The 18,426-nt window shown below is 49.2% G+C and overlaps 1 protein-coding gene across 2 annotated transcripts in view; it reads right to left on the bottom strand.

Moving 5' to 3' along the window:
* PDPK1 (3-phosphoinositide dependent protein kinase 1) overlaps nucleotides 1–18,426 on the bottom strand; it is a 73,755-nt gene that overhangs the window by 13,812 nt on the left and 41,517 nt on the right. For both annotated transcript variants that reach the window (XM_019648552.1, XM_019648550.1), the window contains exons 9-13: nucleotides 12,320–12,395; nucleotides 8,424–8,492; nucleotides 8,096–8,192; nucleotides 6,869–7,042; nucleotides 3,185–3,402 (exon numbers count right to left, since the gene is read on the bottom strand). In XM_019648552.1, the coding sequence (XP_019504097.1) occupies nucleotides 3,185–3,402; nucleotides 6,869–7,042; nucleotides 8,096–8,192; nucleotides 8,424–8,492; nucleotides 12,320–12,395 (634 nt within the window). The remainder of the gene's footprint in view (nucleotides 1–3,184; nucleotides 3,403–6,868; nucleotides 7,043–8,095; nucleotides 8,193–8,423; nucleotides 8,493–12,319; nucleotides 12,396–18,426) is intronic.

Consider the following 18,426-nt stretch of genomic DNA (forward strand, 5'->3'; position numbering starts at 1 on the left):
GTCCCAAGCCAGTTCTTAACCATCGTGCCACTCGGCCGGCCCCTTTTTAGAATCTTTATACTCAGGTGGTGCTGCTGTGGGTTAAGAAAATAATTCTTCTCCCTTTGTAAGTCAATGATCCATATTTACATGTGAAAAAACATATTATAAATGTTCTTCCATTTTAGAATAGATCATTAAAATCTAAAATAGTTGCAGGTACAATTTACAAATGTTTTTGGGAAATTTTTTAACATTGTAAAACAAGTAAACAAAGTGTACTTACTTCTTATTGTAATTCCATGTAGACACAAGGAAAACTTCAGGATTCCAAAGCAATGACTTATTAAATGATACAAACGTGCAGTAATTATAGCAGGTATAATGGAAGATAGTTATCAAGAGCCCAGTAGAAATATGAGAGCTTATTTTCTAAAAGTGCACTGTCAGAATTTATGCCTTAACCAGGACAGGAATCTGGAGGGAGGGAGGGAGCGCCTGAGGGAGGGGCTCTCACTCACTATGTCGGCGCCAAAGCCCCCCAGGAAGAACTCCAGGGTTACAGCAGAGCCTATGGTTAAACAGTCCCGCCCCTTAACTTCCTTTCCCCTGTAAAAGAACACCCTGCTTCTTGCACGTGGCTCTCCATGTCTGCACATACCAAATTACAATCTTACTTTTCCTGAAGGATTCCTTTATTGAGGACGGAATACCTAGCCGGCTTTTTGTTTCCGATTGACAGCACATGTTTACACTGCAAACCTACTTCTTTAGAAGATTCCCAACAGACAAGAAAACATACATTCCATTAGCCGTCAAAGCAATAATGTCACCCTACAGTGTGTGGCCTCTGAAAACCTCAACCTTACATTCATAGAGAGTAAAAGTGAAAAAAGCAAGTATCGTTTTAATAGTATTACAAAATTAGTATTATGGTCCATGGGCCATACGGAGAACCACTGTTCTAAAGACCAAAGTGCCTGACAGATCTCCTACTGGCCAAGTAAGAGATGCCTCAAGCAATCTGCAGTCACCAGCCTCCAAATGGGCCTGAACATAAAGGAAAGGGAAAGAACCCGGAAGAAAAAGCAGGCGAGAGGCCAGAAGCTGTGACTTGCTGCTAGTGGCTCCATCCTGCCCAGAACTGCAGGGTGAAGGGCCTGCGGGCCTTCTGGGAAGTCACCCACATGCCTGCAATAGTACCTCTTGCTTGCTCTGCTCACGGCCAAGCCTTTCGGAGGGACACAGCAGGTGTCACTAGGAAGCTACTGGACAACCCAGGCAGACCTGCCTGGAGCTGTGTGGCCCACCAGTTCTCAGACTTTTGATCAAAGCCCTTCCCTCCTGCTCAGTACATATTCATACCCCTATGAATAGCACTTTAGAAACTACAGACTCCTGAGTAGTGCAGAGCATTTCAGATGGCCACCATCTACACTCACTTTTGCTAGACATAGTAATTTCTAGTAACACAAACCCTAGCTTCACCCAAGTGCTGCTCTTCCCCTGCACCCACCTCCTCCCGGCATTCCTCCTCCACACAAAAGCTCCTAAGCCAAACGTGGCCTCTCTCATGCTGAGCTGAACCTTCAAATCCTGCCCTGCTTCTCTGTACATCACCACAGAGCCTCCTACCCCAACACACCTTCCTGGAAGACACTGCCCTCCTGCCCCCCAGCTCTGAGCTCCTCTCTGCCCATGCGGAATGGAAAACCATCAAAATGTATGAGGACAATGTCAGGGTAGAGAAGCACTTCTCAACATCATCGAGATGCCAACAGAAAATAAAAACACGGACAGGTCTGACTTTGTGAGAATCTGTTACTTTCATACAAAAACATGCACAAGCAGACCGAAGAGATAAACTAAAGAAAAATATTTGCAAAATATACACGGAGGTATTCTCCATATCTATGGCTCTTAAAAGTCCATTATTTTTTTTTAATTTTTTTTGTAGAGGGCAGTGTCACTGGCCCTCATATGTGGGATCCGAACCGGGGGCCTCTGGCGTCCCAAGCCAGCTCTTAACCATCGCGCCACTTGGCCGGCTCCCCCCTTATTTTTTTAATTGGGGAATTTGTGGAAGGGGAACAGTGTTGGAGAATTGGGCAAGGGGACTGGCCAAGTTGTTCAATCTTCGCTGTGAAGGGCGCCAGTCACCATCTGGCTGCCCGTCAGCAGCTCGTGGCCTCTAAGCTCAAGTGCCGAGTTCAGTCTTAGTTGTGGGTAGGCGTAGCCACCATCCCATGCGGGAGTCGAACCTGGCAGCCTTGTTGTTAATAGCGCACACTCTATCCACTGAGCCATCCAGGCGGCAGCTCAGCTCAAGGTGCCAAGTTCAGTCTTAGTTGCGGGTGGGCATAGGCCACCATCGAACAGGCAATCTTGTTGTTACACCAGCTGAGCCATCCTGCCACCTGTTGGCAGCTCAGCAACAGCTCAGCTCGGGCACAGCGTTACTGGCCCATGTGGGAATCGAACCGGCAGCCCTGTTGCTCAGAGCTCGCACTCTTAAGCCAACTCTTAACCAACTGAGCCACTCGGCTGGCCCCTTAAAAGTCCATTTTAAAAAGATGCAAAATATACAAGAGGAAAAATAGTCAAAGGACACAGAGTACCTCAAAAACTAAATACAAATGGCCAATGAACATAGATGTCTGCCTGATAAGAGTACCTGTACAAATGCAAATTCACATAAGCCCATTTTCAGAGCCTCAAAACACTCAAGGGCAGGCACGGCTGCTGGGAAATAGGGGTTCTCAGGCACTTTGGATATAAAGCACTGCCTTCCTAATATGCACATCCCCACTCCACCTGCCACCCCAAGCCTCCACCTTAAGAGACATAATCAGACATGTGGGAAAAGCCATGTGCAAAGGATGACTTGCAATAACAAAACTCCAGAACACCCAAACTTCTCACCACAGGGCAGTGGTTATTTAAATCACAGTGAATCCACATCCGAACAGGGATGCCCGGCCCGCTGGGTCCCAAGGGCTTGAGCCCGGGGAGTCCCAAACCCTCTCGCCCCCAGCCCGACGCCTCTGAGCATCTGGACCCTTGGCGAGTCCTTACTGACGAGTGTTAGTGGCGGTTGTGGGAGCCTCACGGGCAGCAGTAATGAGGACGGCATGCCTGCTCGCGTTCCCAGGCTTTGCACTCTGCGTTTCTAAAGGGAGCACTGCTTGTGCCTATAAATTCTTACCAAGGGTTTCCACTGGCCTGCTTCTCCAATAACAACCTCTTCTCATCTTCGGAAAACTGTAAGTCCAGTTCAAAAGAATTAGTGTCCAGGTCATGGATATACTGCTCGATGTTGCTGCCGGCCCTCTGTGGCACACCCGTGTCTGAGGCAGACAGGGAGTGGGAGGAAGATGACGATGACACCTGCATGCAGCCAAACTGGCTCAGGAGATTGTCATACTGCAGAGAGGGGAGGGAAATGTGTGATCATCAGTGCCTCCATTTTCCCCCGAGTCCACAGACGCAGATACACTCTGACCTGTCCTACACCAGCAGGCCCACAGCTCGAGGCCCCGAGGTCCCATGGGAGACGAGCCTCGGAGCTGCAGCCGGCTCTGCGTCTCCAGCAAGTGCGGGCATTTCTCCTCCATGGGATGGCTGGCCACTGAAGCAGGGCAGGGCTCGATCCCGCCTGCTCTGAGCCCCTTCTCAGGGGAACATTGGAAGATGTTCGCCCCAGAGAGGGGCTAACGCTCAGTCTCCACCTCGGGGAAGGGGAGACCTCTGCAAGCCCCGCCCCCCTGTACCCCAAGTAGAGGTGGTTGGGGCGCCTTCTGGGAAGAGGAGAAACTGAGCATGTGGCCCCGGAGGACTGGCCCTGCTGGGTGCAGAGGCTCAGTGGCAAGACTGCGAGCTCTGGGCCCTCCTCCTTTGGCCCCGTGGTCCTGTTTCTGAGTCTGTGACTGTCATTACATATTCCAAATTGACTGTGTTCAATAAAAAAACAAACAAAAACACTTTTAATCCCAGCAAAGATTCATTAAGCTTGAAATAGACCAAGTTGCCTGTTATACTGGAGAAAGCTACAAACTGGTGATACAGAAAACGGAATGACTCACAAATGTACCAATAGCAGAGTGTGTGCACTCCCACACTCCTGGGCCACGAATGGGCCAGGGAGCCCCGGCAAAGAGCTGGGGAGGAACAGCCACCCTGGACAGCCTGCCCCCACCCAACCCACCTACCCTCCACAGCTGTGGGCCCCATACCTGAGTCACGCTGCCACTAATGACAAGGGAAAAGAAATGAAGTCACAAGCAATGGGTGAGATGAGGGCACAGCGCATCCTTCCAAGTCCCAGGTGTCTCCAGCGGGTTGGCCCCTCCTGCAGGCCCTGCGCCCACCCTCCTCACGTGCTGCCCGGGCAGCCTTCTCCCATGAGCTCACACAGCTCAGACAGCAGCCTCAGCCCCACCGTCCTGGCTCCAAGGTGGGAGTGACCCCAGGACACTCCTGTGGCCCCTCCGTCAAAGGCCTTGTTCTGGCACATTCTTTGCGCAGGGTCTCACAATTTATAGAGGATTTCATGAGCCTCCTGGCTATCTCAAGGAGCCTGCAAAGCCAGGGAGATGGCTGTTACCCTCACCCCTATTTCTGAAACGTTGAAATGAGGCTCAGACTGGCCCGAGGTCACACCCCGATGGCCAACACTGAATTCAGAATTGGTCCTCTGCGTCCTTCAAATGCAGTGGCTGCCTTGCTCCCATAGTGGAGCTACTGGGACCACCATGACTGCTGCTTGCTGGGCGAGTCCTGTCTTGGGGGCTCCATTTACTGCTTCCCAGGGAAAGTTCCAGATGCTCTCTCTCTGCATTCTACTCTCCTCCCCTCGGCAGCAAATAGTACAGACCCACAGCACAAAACGCGACCCAGAAAGTACATGTGACAAGGGGTGACACTGGGTTAGAGTGGAGGAAACACATGGCTGTGTTGGCCTAACACCGAGCACCACACCTGGGCTGGCCCACTCGGAGTCCAGCCACAAGCATCAGCAGCCACAGGCGGGGGTTTAGGGGCGCAGACGAGAACAGGGTGCCCGCTCTCTTCATTCCCTGAATAAAGACAGTTTCTGCTCCTGGCTTCACAGGCAAGTTCTTCTCAATTCTGAATATGTCCAAGACACCAGGTTCTCCTGGAGCCTCCTGGATGAGACGGCCTCCTCTTGTAGATACTCCAGGGGAAGGGAGTGCCTCCCCGAGCAGGTTTGCTCTGTACCTGACACCTTTCCAGGTCACAGTCTCTTTCTAGGCTCACTAAACTGTCCCAAAGCCTGGCATAGGGAGCTCTGCTTGAATACTTCCCAAGGCTTTCAAACCACACGGCCTTTAGAGCTGAGGATGAGCCATCTAACAAAAGGTGAGCTGTTAACATGCGGAACTGGTTTTCAGGTGGTAACATTTGAGGACTGAGATGCCAGAGCTCTCAACATGGCGAAGGTGATGAGACAGCAGAGGGCCCGTACGACACTCAGGTGTGTGTGCGTTGACACTCAGGTGTGCATGCACACGCATACACACAAGCAAGCACACATACTACATGCAGCAGAGCTCCCCAAGCACTGAGATCTTGGGTGCTGCGTCAGAGCTCGGCTAGCAGTGTGCGCTCTCCCTGGGACCCCCTCCTGCCGAAGGCACTGGAGACCCTAACCCGCTTCTGCTGGGGAGGAAGTCCTGAGGTTGAGCCCTCTGCAGTGGGCCATGCAGGGGCTGTGGATGGTCCTGGATACCGCAGCAAGGAAGCAGGTCAGGATCCCTTCCCGTATGGACACAAAGGACATCTTAGAACAAGCAAAGGGGACTGTTGCTTACAACAGCAGGTAGGAGACACAGGGAGCCTTCATCTCTGAGGGGTGACACCAGTCATAATTTTAATGTGGCTCTGAATGACTCTCAGATAAAACCTAGAATTCCCACATCAACTAAAGTGGAACTCTACATGTGATAATTGGTTACAATAAGCCACATGACAGCAATCAAACCAGAAAGATGGACTAGCAATGGTAATAAAAACAACTAAAATCCTAGGTTTTTGGGAATCGTGGTAAAGGGCGATGAGCGGGGTACAGATTGCCCATGTGCTGGTGGCTGAAGGTGGGTGGATGGTGCACACAGCTCACTGGACCCCTCCGTCCACCTCCATATGCCTCCCATTTTCCATAAGAAAAGTTTAAAGAACAAAGTGCATTTAGACCCTACCTCTGAGGTCAAGGAGATGACCACAGCCTCCCACAGACGCCCGGGCGCTGCGCCCCTTGCGCCTATACCAGTCCCTGCTTCTACCAGGCACTAAAAGCCACCAGTCGTCACCAGTGTCCGTCCTCAATGTCACGTCCCCCAAAAGTTCAAAGCAGCAGCACCCTGGGCTTCTCCTGGCAAGATCAGAAGCATTCAAGAATGTCTTTAGATCCACGAGAAAAAGGCTCCAATCAAGAGCAGAAGACAGATGCCAGCTGGAGACTTGGCACCCAGAAGCCCAAAGGAGACAGGTGGAGGGTGCTGCGCCCACTGGCTCCAGACGCCCCCACCCACCATCTCACTCCAGTTTGACCACTTAGGGGGAAAATTAACTAGAGGAAATGAGAAAAAGGGACTCGCACAATCCAGGGCCTAGGAACCCGCACTCAGGGAAGACAAGCAGACAAGCAGGCTCTTTGGGCCCAATGTCTGTGAGACTCAGACTGGGGGCCATGGAGTGTTCACCCCCCACCAGATCTATGCTGGCTTCCCCTTCAGCCACGCATCCTGCGAATCGGAGTCCCCTGGCCCGTGGGCACAAACCCCCTGTGCACAGAAGAACCATTTTCACAAAGAAGGACCAGCAGAACTCATCTCTGCATGGGCTGCTTCTGACATGTGAGCGGGCTTACATTTCCATAGCAGTCTTCGTCATCTTCCGACATGGCTGGTAAGTAAGCTGTGAGCTTCGGAGGTGTCTGGTGATGCAGGTTCTCCCACGTGATGGACTCAAAGAACGGATGAGCTTTCAGGGGGCCGTACCCTTCCATTTCTTCACAGCCTAATCGCTTCGTAGCATCTAAAACCTTAAACGAAAGTCAAGACAAGTCAGTGTCACGTTTAAAAAGTACTTCTGACCCCGTCCCCCAGAATAAAAATTCTTGTTGAGTAGTTTTTTTTCAATGCTGAGTATCTCCTGGAAATAGAAAGGGCAGGTGGCCCATCCCACTGTAGGCCGGGGAAATACTGAGTCACCCTCTGGGGTTCCTTACACTTCACTAGGGTTTCTGCCCCTTTCCCTCCCCGAGGTGAAAGGAAATCACCACCTCAAAATTTAATGAACAGCAGCAAGTATTATTTCAAAATACACAATCAGAAATCCTAACATAAGGAAACGATGATCGTAACGGCTTTAATAGCAAAGAACAAAGAATTTGTCTGCATGGTAAACTCAGACAGGGAGCAAAGCGCCTGTGTCTCCCACCAGCTCTTGATCTCACGGGGCCCCATAGCTGTTTCCTCTGGGGTTCAGCTGCGCTCCCCCGCCCCCTGAGGGGACAGACACAGGAGGGACAGGTGGCAAGCGGCCGACTCCGGCGTTCTCCCACCGCCGGGGCAGGACTGACCCTGCTTCCCCAAGATCAAGCTGAGGGAAGGTCTACAGCCAAAGACCCAGGGACAGGGACACTGCAGTTTCTAGAGCATAAGCAGACTTACTTCTCCTGGGTAAGTCTATTCATCATTGCTATGTTATCTGGGTTGATCTTAGCCTCATGTAGCTGACTCTCGAGCTGATACCCACAGATGTCACCAAGCAGGATTTACAGCCACCTGCCATTGTAATATACCCCTTGCTCCAGCATCAGGTAACTCAAAATGCTATGAATGCTGATGAGCAAATGCAAAATGATACAGTGATTTCCTGTTTTATTAAGGTCAAGAATCAGGCATCTGGAAATTGACAAGGGTTTATAATAAGATGAGATAGGAGATACGAATCTACCTACAATCACTATCAACCCTCCAAAAGCCTTTTATTAAACCCAGGTGCCTCCGGGAAAGTCTCTGACCAGAGGTTCAGAGGGGCTCAGGCTGTGGCTCCCAGGTCATCTCACCAGAAGAAAATTCAAAATATTTACCAAAAGTTTTTCCACAAGGTCTCTTGCCTTAGGGAAGAATTTTTCAGGAAAGTCATACTCCAACTTAATGATCTTCTGAAATATAAGATATTCGTTTCTGTAAAATAAGAGACACCATCATTCTGGGCAGGGTCATACAAACCTCCCCAGGATAGAGCTGAACGTTTCCTGGGACAGTGGTTTCCTTCTCTCCCGACAGAGCCACTGTGTTCATTAGAATCATCGTGAAGTCCCCTCCCCTTGGCCCCGCCCCCTCCCACTTGTCTCTCTGGCTGTTTCAATGGGCAGAGGTGTGGGGTAGGGGTTGGGGGTTGGGGGTCTCTCTTACCCGGCTCTGAACGGTGGCAGTCCTGCCACAAGCTGGTATATTATACATCCAAGAGCCCAAAGGTCTGAACTTTAAGGGAGGGGAAAAACAAAACAAGGACATTTGTAAAATTTCAGGGATAAGCAGTTCATTTCCATCCCCTCTGTTCACACCGCCCCATTCAGCCTTCAATCTATTGCTCTCCTTTCAAAGCAGGTCAGTGTGAGGGTGGGAACCTGCTCCAGGCCCTTCTCGAGGGGCCTCCCAGGAAACCTGGGCCCAGAGGATCCTGCACACCCCTACTTCCAGTGCCGGGGGTGGAGGGTGCTGGGGGCGTGGCTAGGAGGCCTTGTCCCACAGCACTGGCAGGTTGGTACAGCTAAGGACCAGATTCTCTCACAGCTCACTCAGTGTGTACCCCAAAGATGCAGACACAGGTTCACATATACTAAGGAGCCAAGTTAGACAAGACTATAGGACGTGTACAAAGCAAGCTTCGTCCTTCGCTTCTCGGACTCTCTGTGCGAAGTCCTGCCCCCTTTATAAACATTTTAATTATATGTTTCAAAAGAAACACACTGCAGTTCTAAGCTGCCCTGAGTCACTTCCAGAGCCAGCTGGCAGGGACCCCGGAGGTGAGGGGAAGCTGCTCTCCTCGCCCTAGAAGTCATTCCCTCTTCCAGCCTGCTCTCACCCAGTCTATCCCCTCAGTGCCATCGCGGAGCTCACGGCTGACATCTACTTTGCCTATTTGATTTTCTCTGCAGGTTTTGCATTCTATTCCTAGCTCAGCCCTCGCCCCCCACTACCAGCTGCCTCCCCCACAGCCCTAAGTGTACGCAGAGCTCAGGGGTGGCTGGACACAGTCCATTTCTGGAAAAGGCCACAGCCTGGCATCTAGAAGATGAACTCGCAGGGTGTGGGTGGGGACGCCAGGCCGACCGCCATGCGGGGCCTTGGGTGAAGGCTCTATATCCCCAGCACTGCCGGCCCGGGGACAGATGAGGCTCTCGATGTGGGTCAGAAATGCAACCAATCACATCTGAGTCACAATGCACAGATGGACAGAGTGAAGGGCATTTGAAAAATGAGTCTACATTCTACTTAATAAGTAGTTTTTACACTGGTTTTCTCCACTGTTTAGTGGAGCTGCACAAGAAAAACGCCGACCGCAGAGCATTGGCCTTTCGGTGTGGAAGTGGCCAAAGAGGACAGCAGGGCTGTCTCTGCTGCTTTCCCAGGGTCGTCCACAGGGAGAGGGGCTGCCTGGAGTGAACTTTTACCTCTGTGAATTATTTGAATGTTTTATCATCAGCCAGTATCTTATCATTTAAAAAAAAAATTTTTTTTTTTAAGCTGAGCCATCCTGCCACTGGTTGGCAGCTCAGCAGCTGCTCAGCTCGGGCCGGGAATTGAACCGTTGTTGCTCAGAGCTCAAACCCTTGAGTGAGCTCTTAACCAACTGAGCCACTCGGCCGGCCCTAAAATACTTTTTTTAATATAATAAAAACTAAAGAGGGAGCCAGAGTAACATTTCTGGAAAGCAGTATGTACCAAGTATTTTAAATGTTCAGTTAGGCCTAGTCATTTTACTTCTTGAAGTTCAACAGAAGAACTAAGGGCAACCTTGGGGCAGCCCGGGTGCTGCCTGGCAGACACCCCATTTCTCCCACTGGATGAGCAGGCGTGCCCTCTGTCCCACAGCACAGAATATGCAGCACACAGCAAACATGCCAGATCGTGCTTAAAAAACGAAACCACTTCAACACCCAATGATAAAGGAAGAGTCTAATGAATGATAAATTCATAGGCTGGAAAACTATACAACTGTTAAAGATGTCTGCCAATAACTTTACTGACACGGGGATATGTTCGTTACATACCCTCAAGGAGCAGGATTCAAAACGGGTTATTCAGTATCACCTCAAGTTGTATAAAAATTACATAAATACATATAAAACCCATAGAAAAAAATAACTGGGAAGATAAACTAACTCATTATCTGTGACTGTAACTGGGTTGGAGACTTTTGAGTGTTTTTTGGTTTGTTTATTCTACATATTTTCTAAGAATTCTTTTCAATGAATAGGTATCGCTTTTAGAATCAGGAAAAAAATGCTTAACTATTTTTGAATAAATATCACATTAAAAAAATTAAAAAGCATATAAAAATAAACATGATGTCTCCCTCACAGCCCTGTTGCCTCACCCCACAGATAACCACTATTATCCATTCCTTGTATGTCCTTCTGAAGAACTGTAAATGCAAGAACAAATGGACCCGGGTAGACATTCTCCCTCCAGCTTTCACACCGAAGGGGACCTCTCTGTGTCTTCCTTATCTCACTCAGTGGAGCTTGGAGACCTTTCCCTGTCAGTGCTAACGAGCTGCCTCACCCTACAAGTGAACTCCAAATTGACGAAAGCCTAGTTCTTAGGCAGCAGTGACATATACTTCAAGAATCTGGCCAACACCACTCACCGCCGGAGGCGGGTGCCTCAGCCTCAGCACTGTGGCCATCAGGGCCGGCCATACTTGCTGTGGGGATGTCCCAGCACTGCTGGATGCTGACTGCGCCCCTGGCCTCCACCCCTGGATGCTAACAGCACGCTCTCCTCACCCTCACCAAGCTGTGACACCAAAACCATGTCCATACACAGCCCAATGTCCCCTGGGCGGTGGAACTGCCCTGGCTGGGGAATCCAGACCTACGAGCCCATGGGAAGAGCTCAAAATCTGGTGACTGAATAATGTTAAAAAAAAAAAAAGAAGCCTGGAGACCACTAAGATGCCTAAGTTTAATCTTTCAGAGTATCCTTCCATCCTTCACCATGTTTGTGCCCCATGGCTCCACCATCTAAAGAGTTTTTAAGGAGCTGTAATACTCAGAAGCAGAGCTGCTGTCCCCAGGACCACTCATTCCTCCACTGTCTCTGGCACCATCGCTCTGTCACTCTAAGGTGGCGGCTCCTTGCAGCCTGCAGTGCAAGACACTGACCCTGTGACCCTGTCAACTCAAGTGAGGGTGCCAGCAAGCCGAATGTCTGACTGGCCCCGGGCAGGAAGAATCCAAGGAAAAGCTTCAACCACAGAGCCTGTCACCCACTGGAACTGCTCCCCAGATTCTCTGAAACCCCAGATTCTACTGTCTCCTCTCAGTCTTCCACCTGCGTCATGCCCACCCGACAGACAGCTCTCCAGACTTGTCCCCATTCCTGGCCACCAGTGCCCCCATGTTCCTTCCCTCTACTGCCCAGCTGCCAGGGCTGTTGCTGACCGTTCTCCACTCTCTAGACCTCTGCTCTTCTGAGCAGAACTGCAGCCCCCATGTCCTCTGCAGCCACTGCCAGGCCTAGCCCAGGTCTAAGCAGGGAGCAAGGCTGGCTCGTGCTGACTGGGCCCCTGCTGGGAAATTGGCTCTGTCCCCTCCCTTACATGCTGCCTTCTGGGCCTTGTCCCAAAGTCTGCAGAGCCTGTTACACTAAACAGTTGACCTGTGGCCGCCGCCACTGCCAGGCTGCCAGAGCCGGAGGCAGCACCAAGGATCCCCAAGCTCCGGGACACGGCAGGAGCCTCATGTAAATAACACAAGCCTGTCCGCCACAATTCTCACCACTGAATAGTTGTTCCTAAGGGAACAAGATCCAATCTCAAAGCATAAAACAGCAACCGCCCCAGGAAGTATAAAGTGTAACAATAAAGCAGTACACAGGTTATCAGAGGAAAGAAAGGTACGACTGGTTAAAGGCAAAAATGCTAACTTCTCCCACACTAGGCTTAGTTAGGTAAAGGCCACGAAAAGGCACTCTCTTAACTCTTAATTTCACATGAAAATATGTACTAGCTACTTTAGAGAAAAGGTAATTATGGATCAGGGAAAAAAATTATGGATCAGAAACAGAAAAATGCAGGTTACCTTTTACAGGCCGATTTCTCTGTGAGCAGCTCTGGAGAAACATACTGGGCTGTTCCTACAAACGAGTTGGCCCTGGCTGAGAAGAAAAGGAAAAGGGGAAAAGGTCACGCTGAGACACAAAGCATGCACAATCGTGGACGCTCGTCTACCAGGACGTCAGGGTTGACAAGCATGTAAACTGGACCTTTTTGTCAGCACAGCACTGGTTGGTCCCCTGGAATCGGACTGCACAATCCCTAACATCTAACTTCTCCGGGGACCTCCCTTCACACCTTCTCCCGTCTCCTTCCAGGGCTGGCTCAAAGGTCACCTGCTCAGTGACACCTGCCCTGATCCCCAAGGCAGCGCCTTCTGAACCCCTCCCTGCCTCATGTTCTCCTGGCACCTCTCTCACTGATGCACTAGAGCTGCATTCACCCAGTATTCTGGTAGCTGGAGCATCTTGACGTGCCTGTGGAGCTTAAAACATACCCGGACCCCAGCAAGCACGCACTGAACATGCGCAGATGCAGGCTGTGCGCACGGCAGGGATACCCTCTCCTTGTATCAAACTGCTCAGGGAGGTCAGGGGCTCTAAGGGGAATAAGACTCAGGGGACCTGGCCGGGGACCCTCCGCAACATCCTGCGATCTCTGGTACTGGACTGTGTGACTCAAAGTTCACAAGTTCAACTGCAGACCTGTGGGGTCAGGTGGCAGCAGGACCCTCTGGACATGACCATCACCAGAGAGAGGAGGCACTGACACCCATGTCACCCCAGTGGCCCCAAAGAACCTCAGAGGCTCATCAGGGCAGCCCTGACAGACCACCTGCCTCATACACTGCTCCTGAGGCATCCCCCACGGGGTGTTCTCTAGCATCAGCAGCTCCCTTGGTCTGTCCCCAAGACCAGAAGATGCAAGATCGAGGATCGGGGATTCCAGTGTGAGAGCCACCCACCATCTGAGAGCAAATCAGTTCTCTAAGGACAGAGTGAAGTGCTACGTCACCTCCAATGATTCCCTGGTGATGGCCCATGTCACTCACAGCAACCTGCCTCCCATGACCTTCCACACTAGCCCTGTGTAACTGGCACTCTCTAACCCTCTCTAAGCGGCTGTCAGCAAGGCTCTGGTTCCGCTCGGACAGGCCAGCCAAGGAGACTGCCTTTCCCATCAACAGGTCCCAGCATGGCCCCGTCTCCCAGCCCAGCCCAGCCCGGCCCGGCCCATACACCCCCAGCACACAGGAAAGACAACACCATGCTTTAACACCATTTTGTTCTGCACGAATAAGCCCTTTAACCCAGCCTGACCACTCTGCAGACCGAGCTGTCCTTTCTCTCAGCATCTTCAATACTCTGCTAGAAACTATTTGTCTCGAAGAACAAATTTTCCTGAACTAACCTGACACGTAACAAGTAGAACATCACACCAGTATACTCACCGCTGAGAGGCCATGGGCCCTTTGGGAACACTTCTGAAATCAGCGGCACTAAAGACAGTGACATGTTCACTAACATGTGCCAGCATTCCTCAAGGAGGGGTTCTCAGCTGGGGGAGAACTGGGGACATTTAACAATGTCTGGAGACATTTCTAGCTGCCACAACGGGGCAGTAAGGGGCTACTGATGCCTAGTGGGTAGAAGTCAGGGGTACAGCTAACCCTCCTGCAGGGCATCAGACAGCCCCACAGCCAAGGGGCTCGGCTGAGAACCCCTGGGAGGCCTCTGTGCAGCTTTACTGGGACAGCGCTCTCCACAGGAACGACCACCAGCTCTCTAAAGACAAGGCCTGAACATGGCAGGAGCAGCCAGCTCGGTCCTGGGGCATTCTGCAGAAGGGAACCTGGGGAAGACAGCTTAAAAGTCCTTTTCAAAACTGACAACCCTGCTATATACATGTTCCAGTTTGGGGGAAGAATACTTCTCTTCCCGCATGTTCTGAAGGCCCTGTACTGGGCTAGGGCCTGACTCAGAAAAAACGTGACGGGTTACAGTTACCTGCGATAAAACACAACAGATCCATGTGTTGCCTGTCTACAAAACTCTTTATAGTAAACTTGTACAGCTATACATAGCACAACACATGAATTAAAATGCAAAAAAGGCCCAGGGTCCACAGCCACACCAGTTCAGCATGCGATGGCAGCACTGAGGCCCACCCACCGGCCATGGTGGCTACCGCGTCCCTGCTCATCATCCCCAGGCTGCCTAAAGCAGGAGGGGCTCCCCGTGGGGAGACTTCCTGGCTGCTGGTTCATCGGCCTTGAAAGGCAAGTGCCCAGAAAGAAACCATAGACAAGGCCGATATGATAGCTCTTCCGTTTGTCCCCAGAGGCAGCCTGTCCTCAAGGCGGGATCTTGTGCACTGGAGCCCTGGAGCCAGCACGAGCCCCCAATGGGAGGCAGGAGAGAAGGGGAGAGATGGGGGTTATTCCTGCCACCCCCGCATGCTGTAATCCTCTCCCATCACAGCGGTACCCACCCAGACATTGGTCCCTCCCACCTGCCCCCAGGATTCCAGGGGCTCCCAGTCCCCCATGAGGATCCAGCCCTGCTGCTTCCTCTGCCCTGCAGTCCGCACTGGTTCCCTTGGTGAGTTACTTTCCTGTAAAGCCTTCGAGGCTGCTTCTGCGCCCTGCCAGGACCCTGACTGATATCGCCAAAAACACTGAAGTGATTCATGAGAGAAAAAAACCAAACAAACCAAGAGCCAAAACCAAACGAAACCATCCAACCACAAATGAATCAAAGAAATGCAAAAGAAAACATGATAGCTTATCAAATCAGCAAAGATAAAAAAGAAGGAAAATTATACACAGTGCTGGCAAAGATTTGAGGAGACAGACACTCACAGTGCGGGTGGGGGTGGGGGTGGCGCAACTTTGGGGGAGCCATTTTCCAATAAGCATCAAAAGCCACAGAGAACAGGCTCACCCCTCCGGGACCCCTCCAGAAGCACTTGGTACTTCACTGCCTGCCCAGTGTTTCAGCTCTTCACAGTAATCATACATTGTTTCTGTGGCTTCTATGTTTTCAAGCTATTATTAAAAAGTTCTAGAAATACATTTTATATGGAGATGTATATGATGCATAATTAAGTAATTCAGGCTATCAAACAGTGCACAGAGGTGTCTGTGCTTTTAAATGGCTACAATATATACAAAACAAAGCCTGAAGGATATACACCCCCGCTCTCTGCATGGCTGAGCTTTAAACAGTGAATCGTGTCATCAGGACTGTGTTGTTCTCTGGGCTGGGTCGGCTTCTCTCCCATGGCACCTGCTGCTTCCTATGCCCCAGGGGCCTGTGCCCACCTTCTTAAAGGCCAAACTCCCAGTCTCTGGGGATGTGCGAAGTCATCCCCTTGGAAAGGGGCGCTGGTGAGTCGAGAGGTGAATGATTCCTCTGGCATGTGGAAAGGAATAGGACTGTCCTCAGAATGATATTCTAAAGGTATAAAATATACACAGCTACAAATGGAAGTGTCAAAATAGTAAAGTAACAACTGTGTGATATAATAATATCTGGTTTCCTTTAATATACTAAATAAAATCTGGCAGATCTAATAATAGTCATTCTGAAGTTGTGATGAGCATAAACAATAGATCAAGAATCTGTGACAACTGTAACGGGACACGAAAACACCTGTGATTTCTCCTGATGACACAAGTATTTGTTGCCAACCTTCATGATGGAAGGAAATGTTCAATTTCACTGAAAGGTTAATGAAAATAAGTAATTTTCTCCTCTCCAGCTTCAGGGATGGCTGGCTTCTATCTATTGGTGACACCAGGGTAAGAGCCCCAGAGGGAGAATTAGAAAAACTACGAAGATAATCTTAGTCACCTCCCCCTGGAAGCTCAGAGATAAGACAAAGGTCAAACTTCTACAGTTATTGGAAAACCACGCCCAGAACCCACTGTTGGCCAACTTGACCCCTCACCAGCAGGCCACACAATCAGGGGAAAGGAGAAGGTTCTTGGGCTGGATTTTATGTGTGTGTGCTTCTCTTTTAAAAAAATTTTTTTTTTTTTGCAGGGGTGGGGAGGGTGTTGTCTCCACCCTCAAAGGGGTTCAAAGAAAGTGACCAGCATCGTGGGCCATGGACCAGTCTGGCCACCACAGATCTACAAGTCAGACTCTGAGGTGCCAGTGGGGAAGTGTGGTGCCAGGAGGTCAGAAGACACCCACACTCTTTTCGAGCCAGAAGTACAGACTGCTAGTGTCTTGCCCATAAACCCACACACGACGCACAGCAAACACTCCATAAAATGTGGTTACCTCTTGGACAGAAGACAAGAAAAATGAACATGGCAACACATAAAAAGGAGCCTGCACCATGACCAAGTGGGATCTATCCCAGGAATACAAGTGTGATTCGACATACAGAAAACAGTCAATGCAGTACTCGTATATCACATCATTAGGATAAAGGACAAAAACCACATGATCGCCTCAATGGATGTGGAAAAAACATCTAGCAAAAAAATCCAACGCTCCTTCATGATAAAACTAGGAACGAAAGGGAACTTCCTCAATCTGATAAAGGCATCTGAAAAACACACAACGAACATCATACTCAATGGTGAAAGACTGAAAGCTTTTCCCTAAGATCAGGAACAAGGCAAGGATGCCGCTCTTGCCATTTCTATTCATCGTAGTGGAGGTTCTACCAGGGCAATTAGGCAAGAAAATGAAATAATATGCCTCCAGATGAGAAAGGAGGAAGTAAACTATTCTAATCACAGATAACACGATCTTGTATACAAACATCAACTGTATTTCTATACACTTGCAATGAACAATCTGAAAATGAAATTAAGAAAATTCCACTTATAACAGCCTTAACAATAAAATACTTACAAGTAAATTTAACAAAGTACAATGCTTCTATATACTGAAAAACTATACAAGATTTGTGAGAGAAATTACAAAAGATCTAAATAAATAGATATCTCATGTTAGAGGATCAGTAGACTTAATATTGTTAAGATGGCAACACAGAGGGTCCCCGGCTTACGATGGTTTGACATATTTTGGATATAATGGCACAAAACTGTACTTCGAATTTTGATCTTTCCCAGGGCAAGCAATATGAGGGATGCTGGGCAGCGAGCCACAGCTCCTAGTCAGGCACGTGAACCTGAGGGTAAACAACGGATACTTTACAGTGTACTGTGCAGCCTGTGTTTTTGGGATATTGTGCTCTGAGCACATTTAAGGTAGGCTTGGCTAAGCTCTGATGTTCAGTCGGCTAGGTGTATTAAATGTATTTTTGACTAATGATGGGTTTATAGGACGTAAACCCACTGTAAGTCAAGGAGCATGCCCCCAACTGATCTATACATTCAACACAATCCCTACCCAAATCCCAGCTGGCTTTCACTGAGGACAATGTTTTCAATGCTCATCCAGGTTGTAGCATGTATCAACTTCATTCCTTTTTTAGGACTGAATACTATTCCACGGTATGGCTAGACTACATTTTAGCTATTCATCAGCTGATGGACACTAAGGTTGTTTCTGCTTTTTGACTATTACAAATAAAGCTATGGACGTTTCTGTACAACTTTTTATGTGAACATGTTTTCAGTTCTTTTAAATATATAACTACAAGTAGAGCTGCTGAGTTATCAGGTCACCGTGTTTAACTTCTGAGGAAGTGCCAGGCTGTTTTCTGAAGTGACTGTGTCATTTGACACTCCTACCTGCAGAGGTTAGGGTTTCAGTTTCTGCACATCCTTGCTAACACTTAGCTGTCTTTTCATCCTAGTGGGTATGAAGTGGTATCTCAGTGGTTTTGATCTGCATTTTGATCTGCATTTTTCTAATGATGTTAAACATCTTTTCATATGTTTATTGGCCATTTATTTATCTTCTTTGGAGAAATGATTATTTAACCCTTTGCCCATTTTTAAATTTGTTTTGTTTTGTTTTTGTCATTATGAGTTCTTCATATATTCTGGATGAAGTCCTTATCAGATATATGATTTGGAAATATTTTTTTCCTATTCAGGGGGCTTTTTCACTTTCTTGGCACAAAGCATCATGGCACAAAAGTTTTTAAACTTGATGTGATCTAATTTATGTTTTTTTCTTCTGTTGTTTGTGCCTTTAGTATTGT

The sequence above is a fragment of the Hipposideros armiger genome, unplaced genomic scaffold (assembly GCF_001890085.2).
Source record: "Hipposideros armiger isolate ML-2016 unplaced genomic scaffold, ASM189008v1 scaffold_126, whole genome shotgun sequence".
NCBI lineage: Eukaryota > Metazoa > Chordata > Mammalia > Chiroptera > Hipposideridae > Hipposideros > Hipposideros armiger.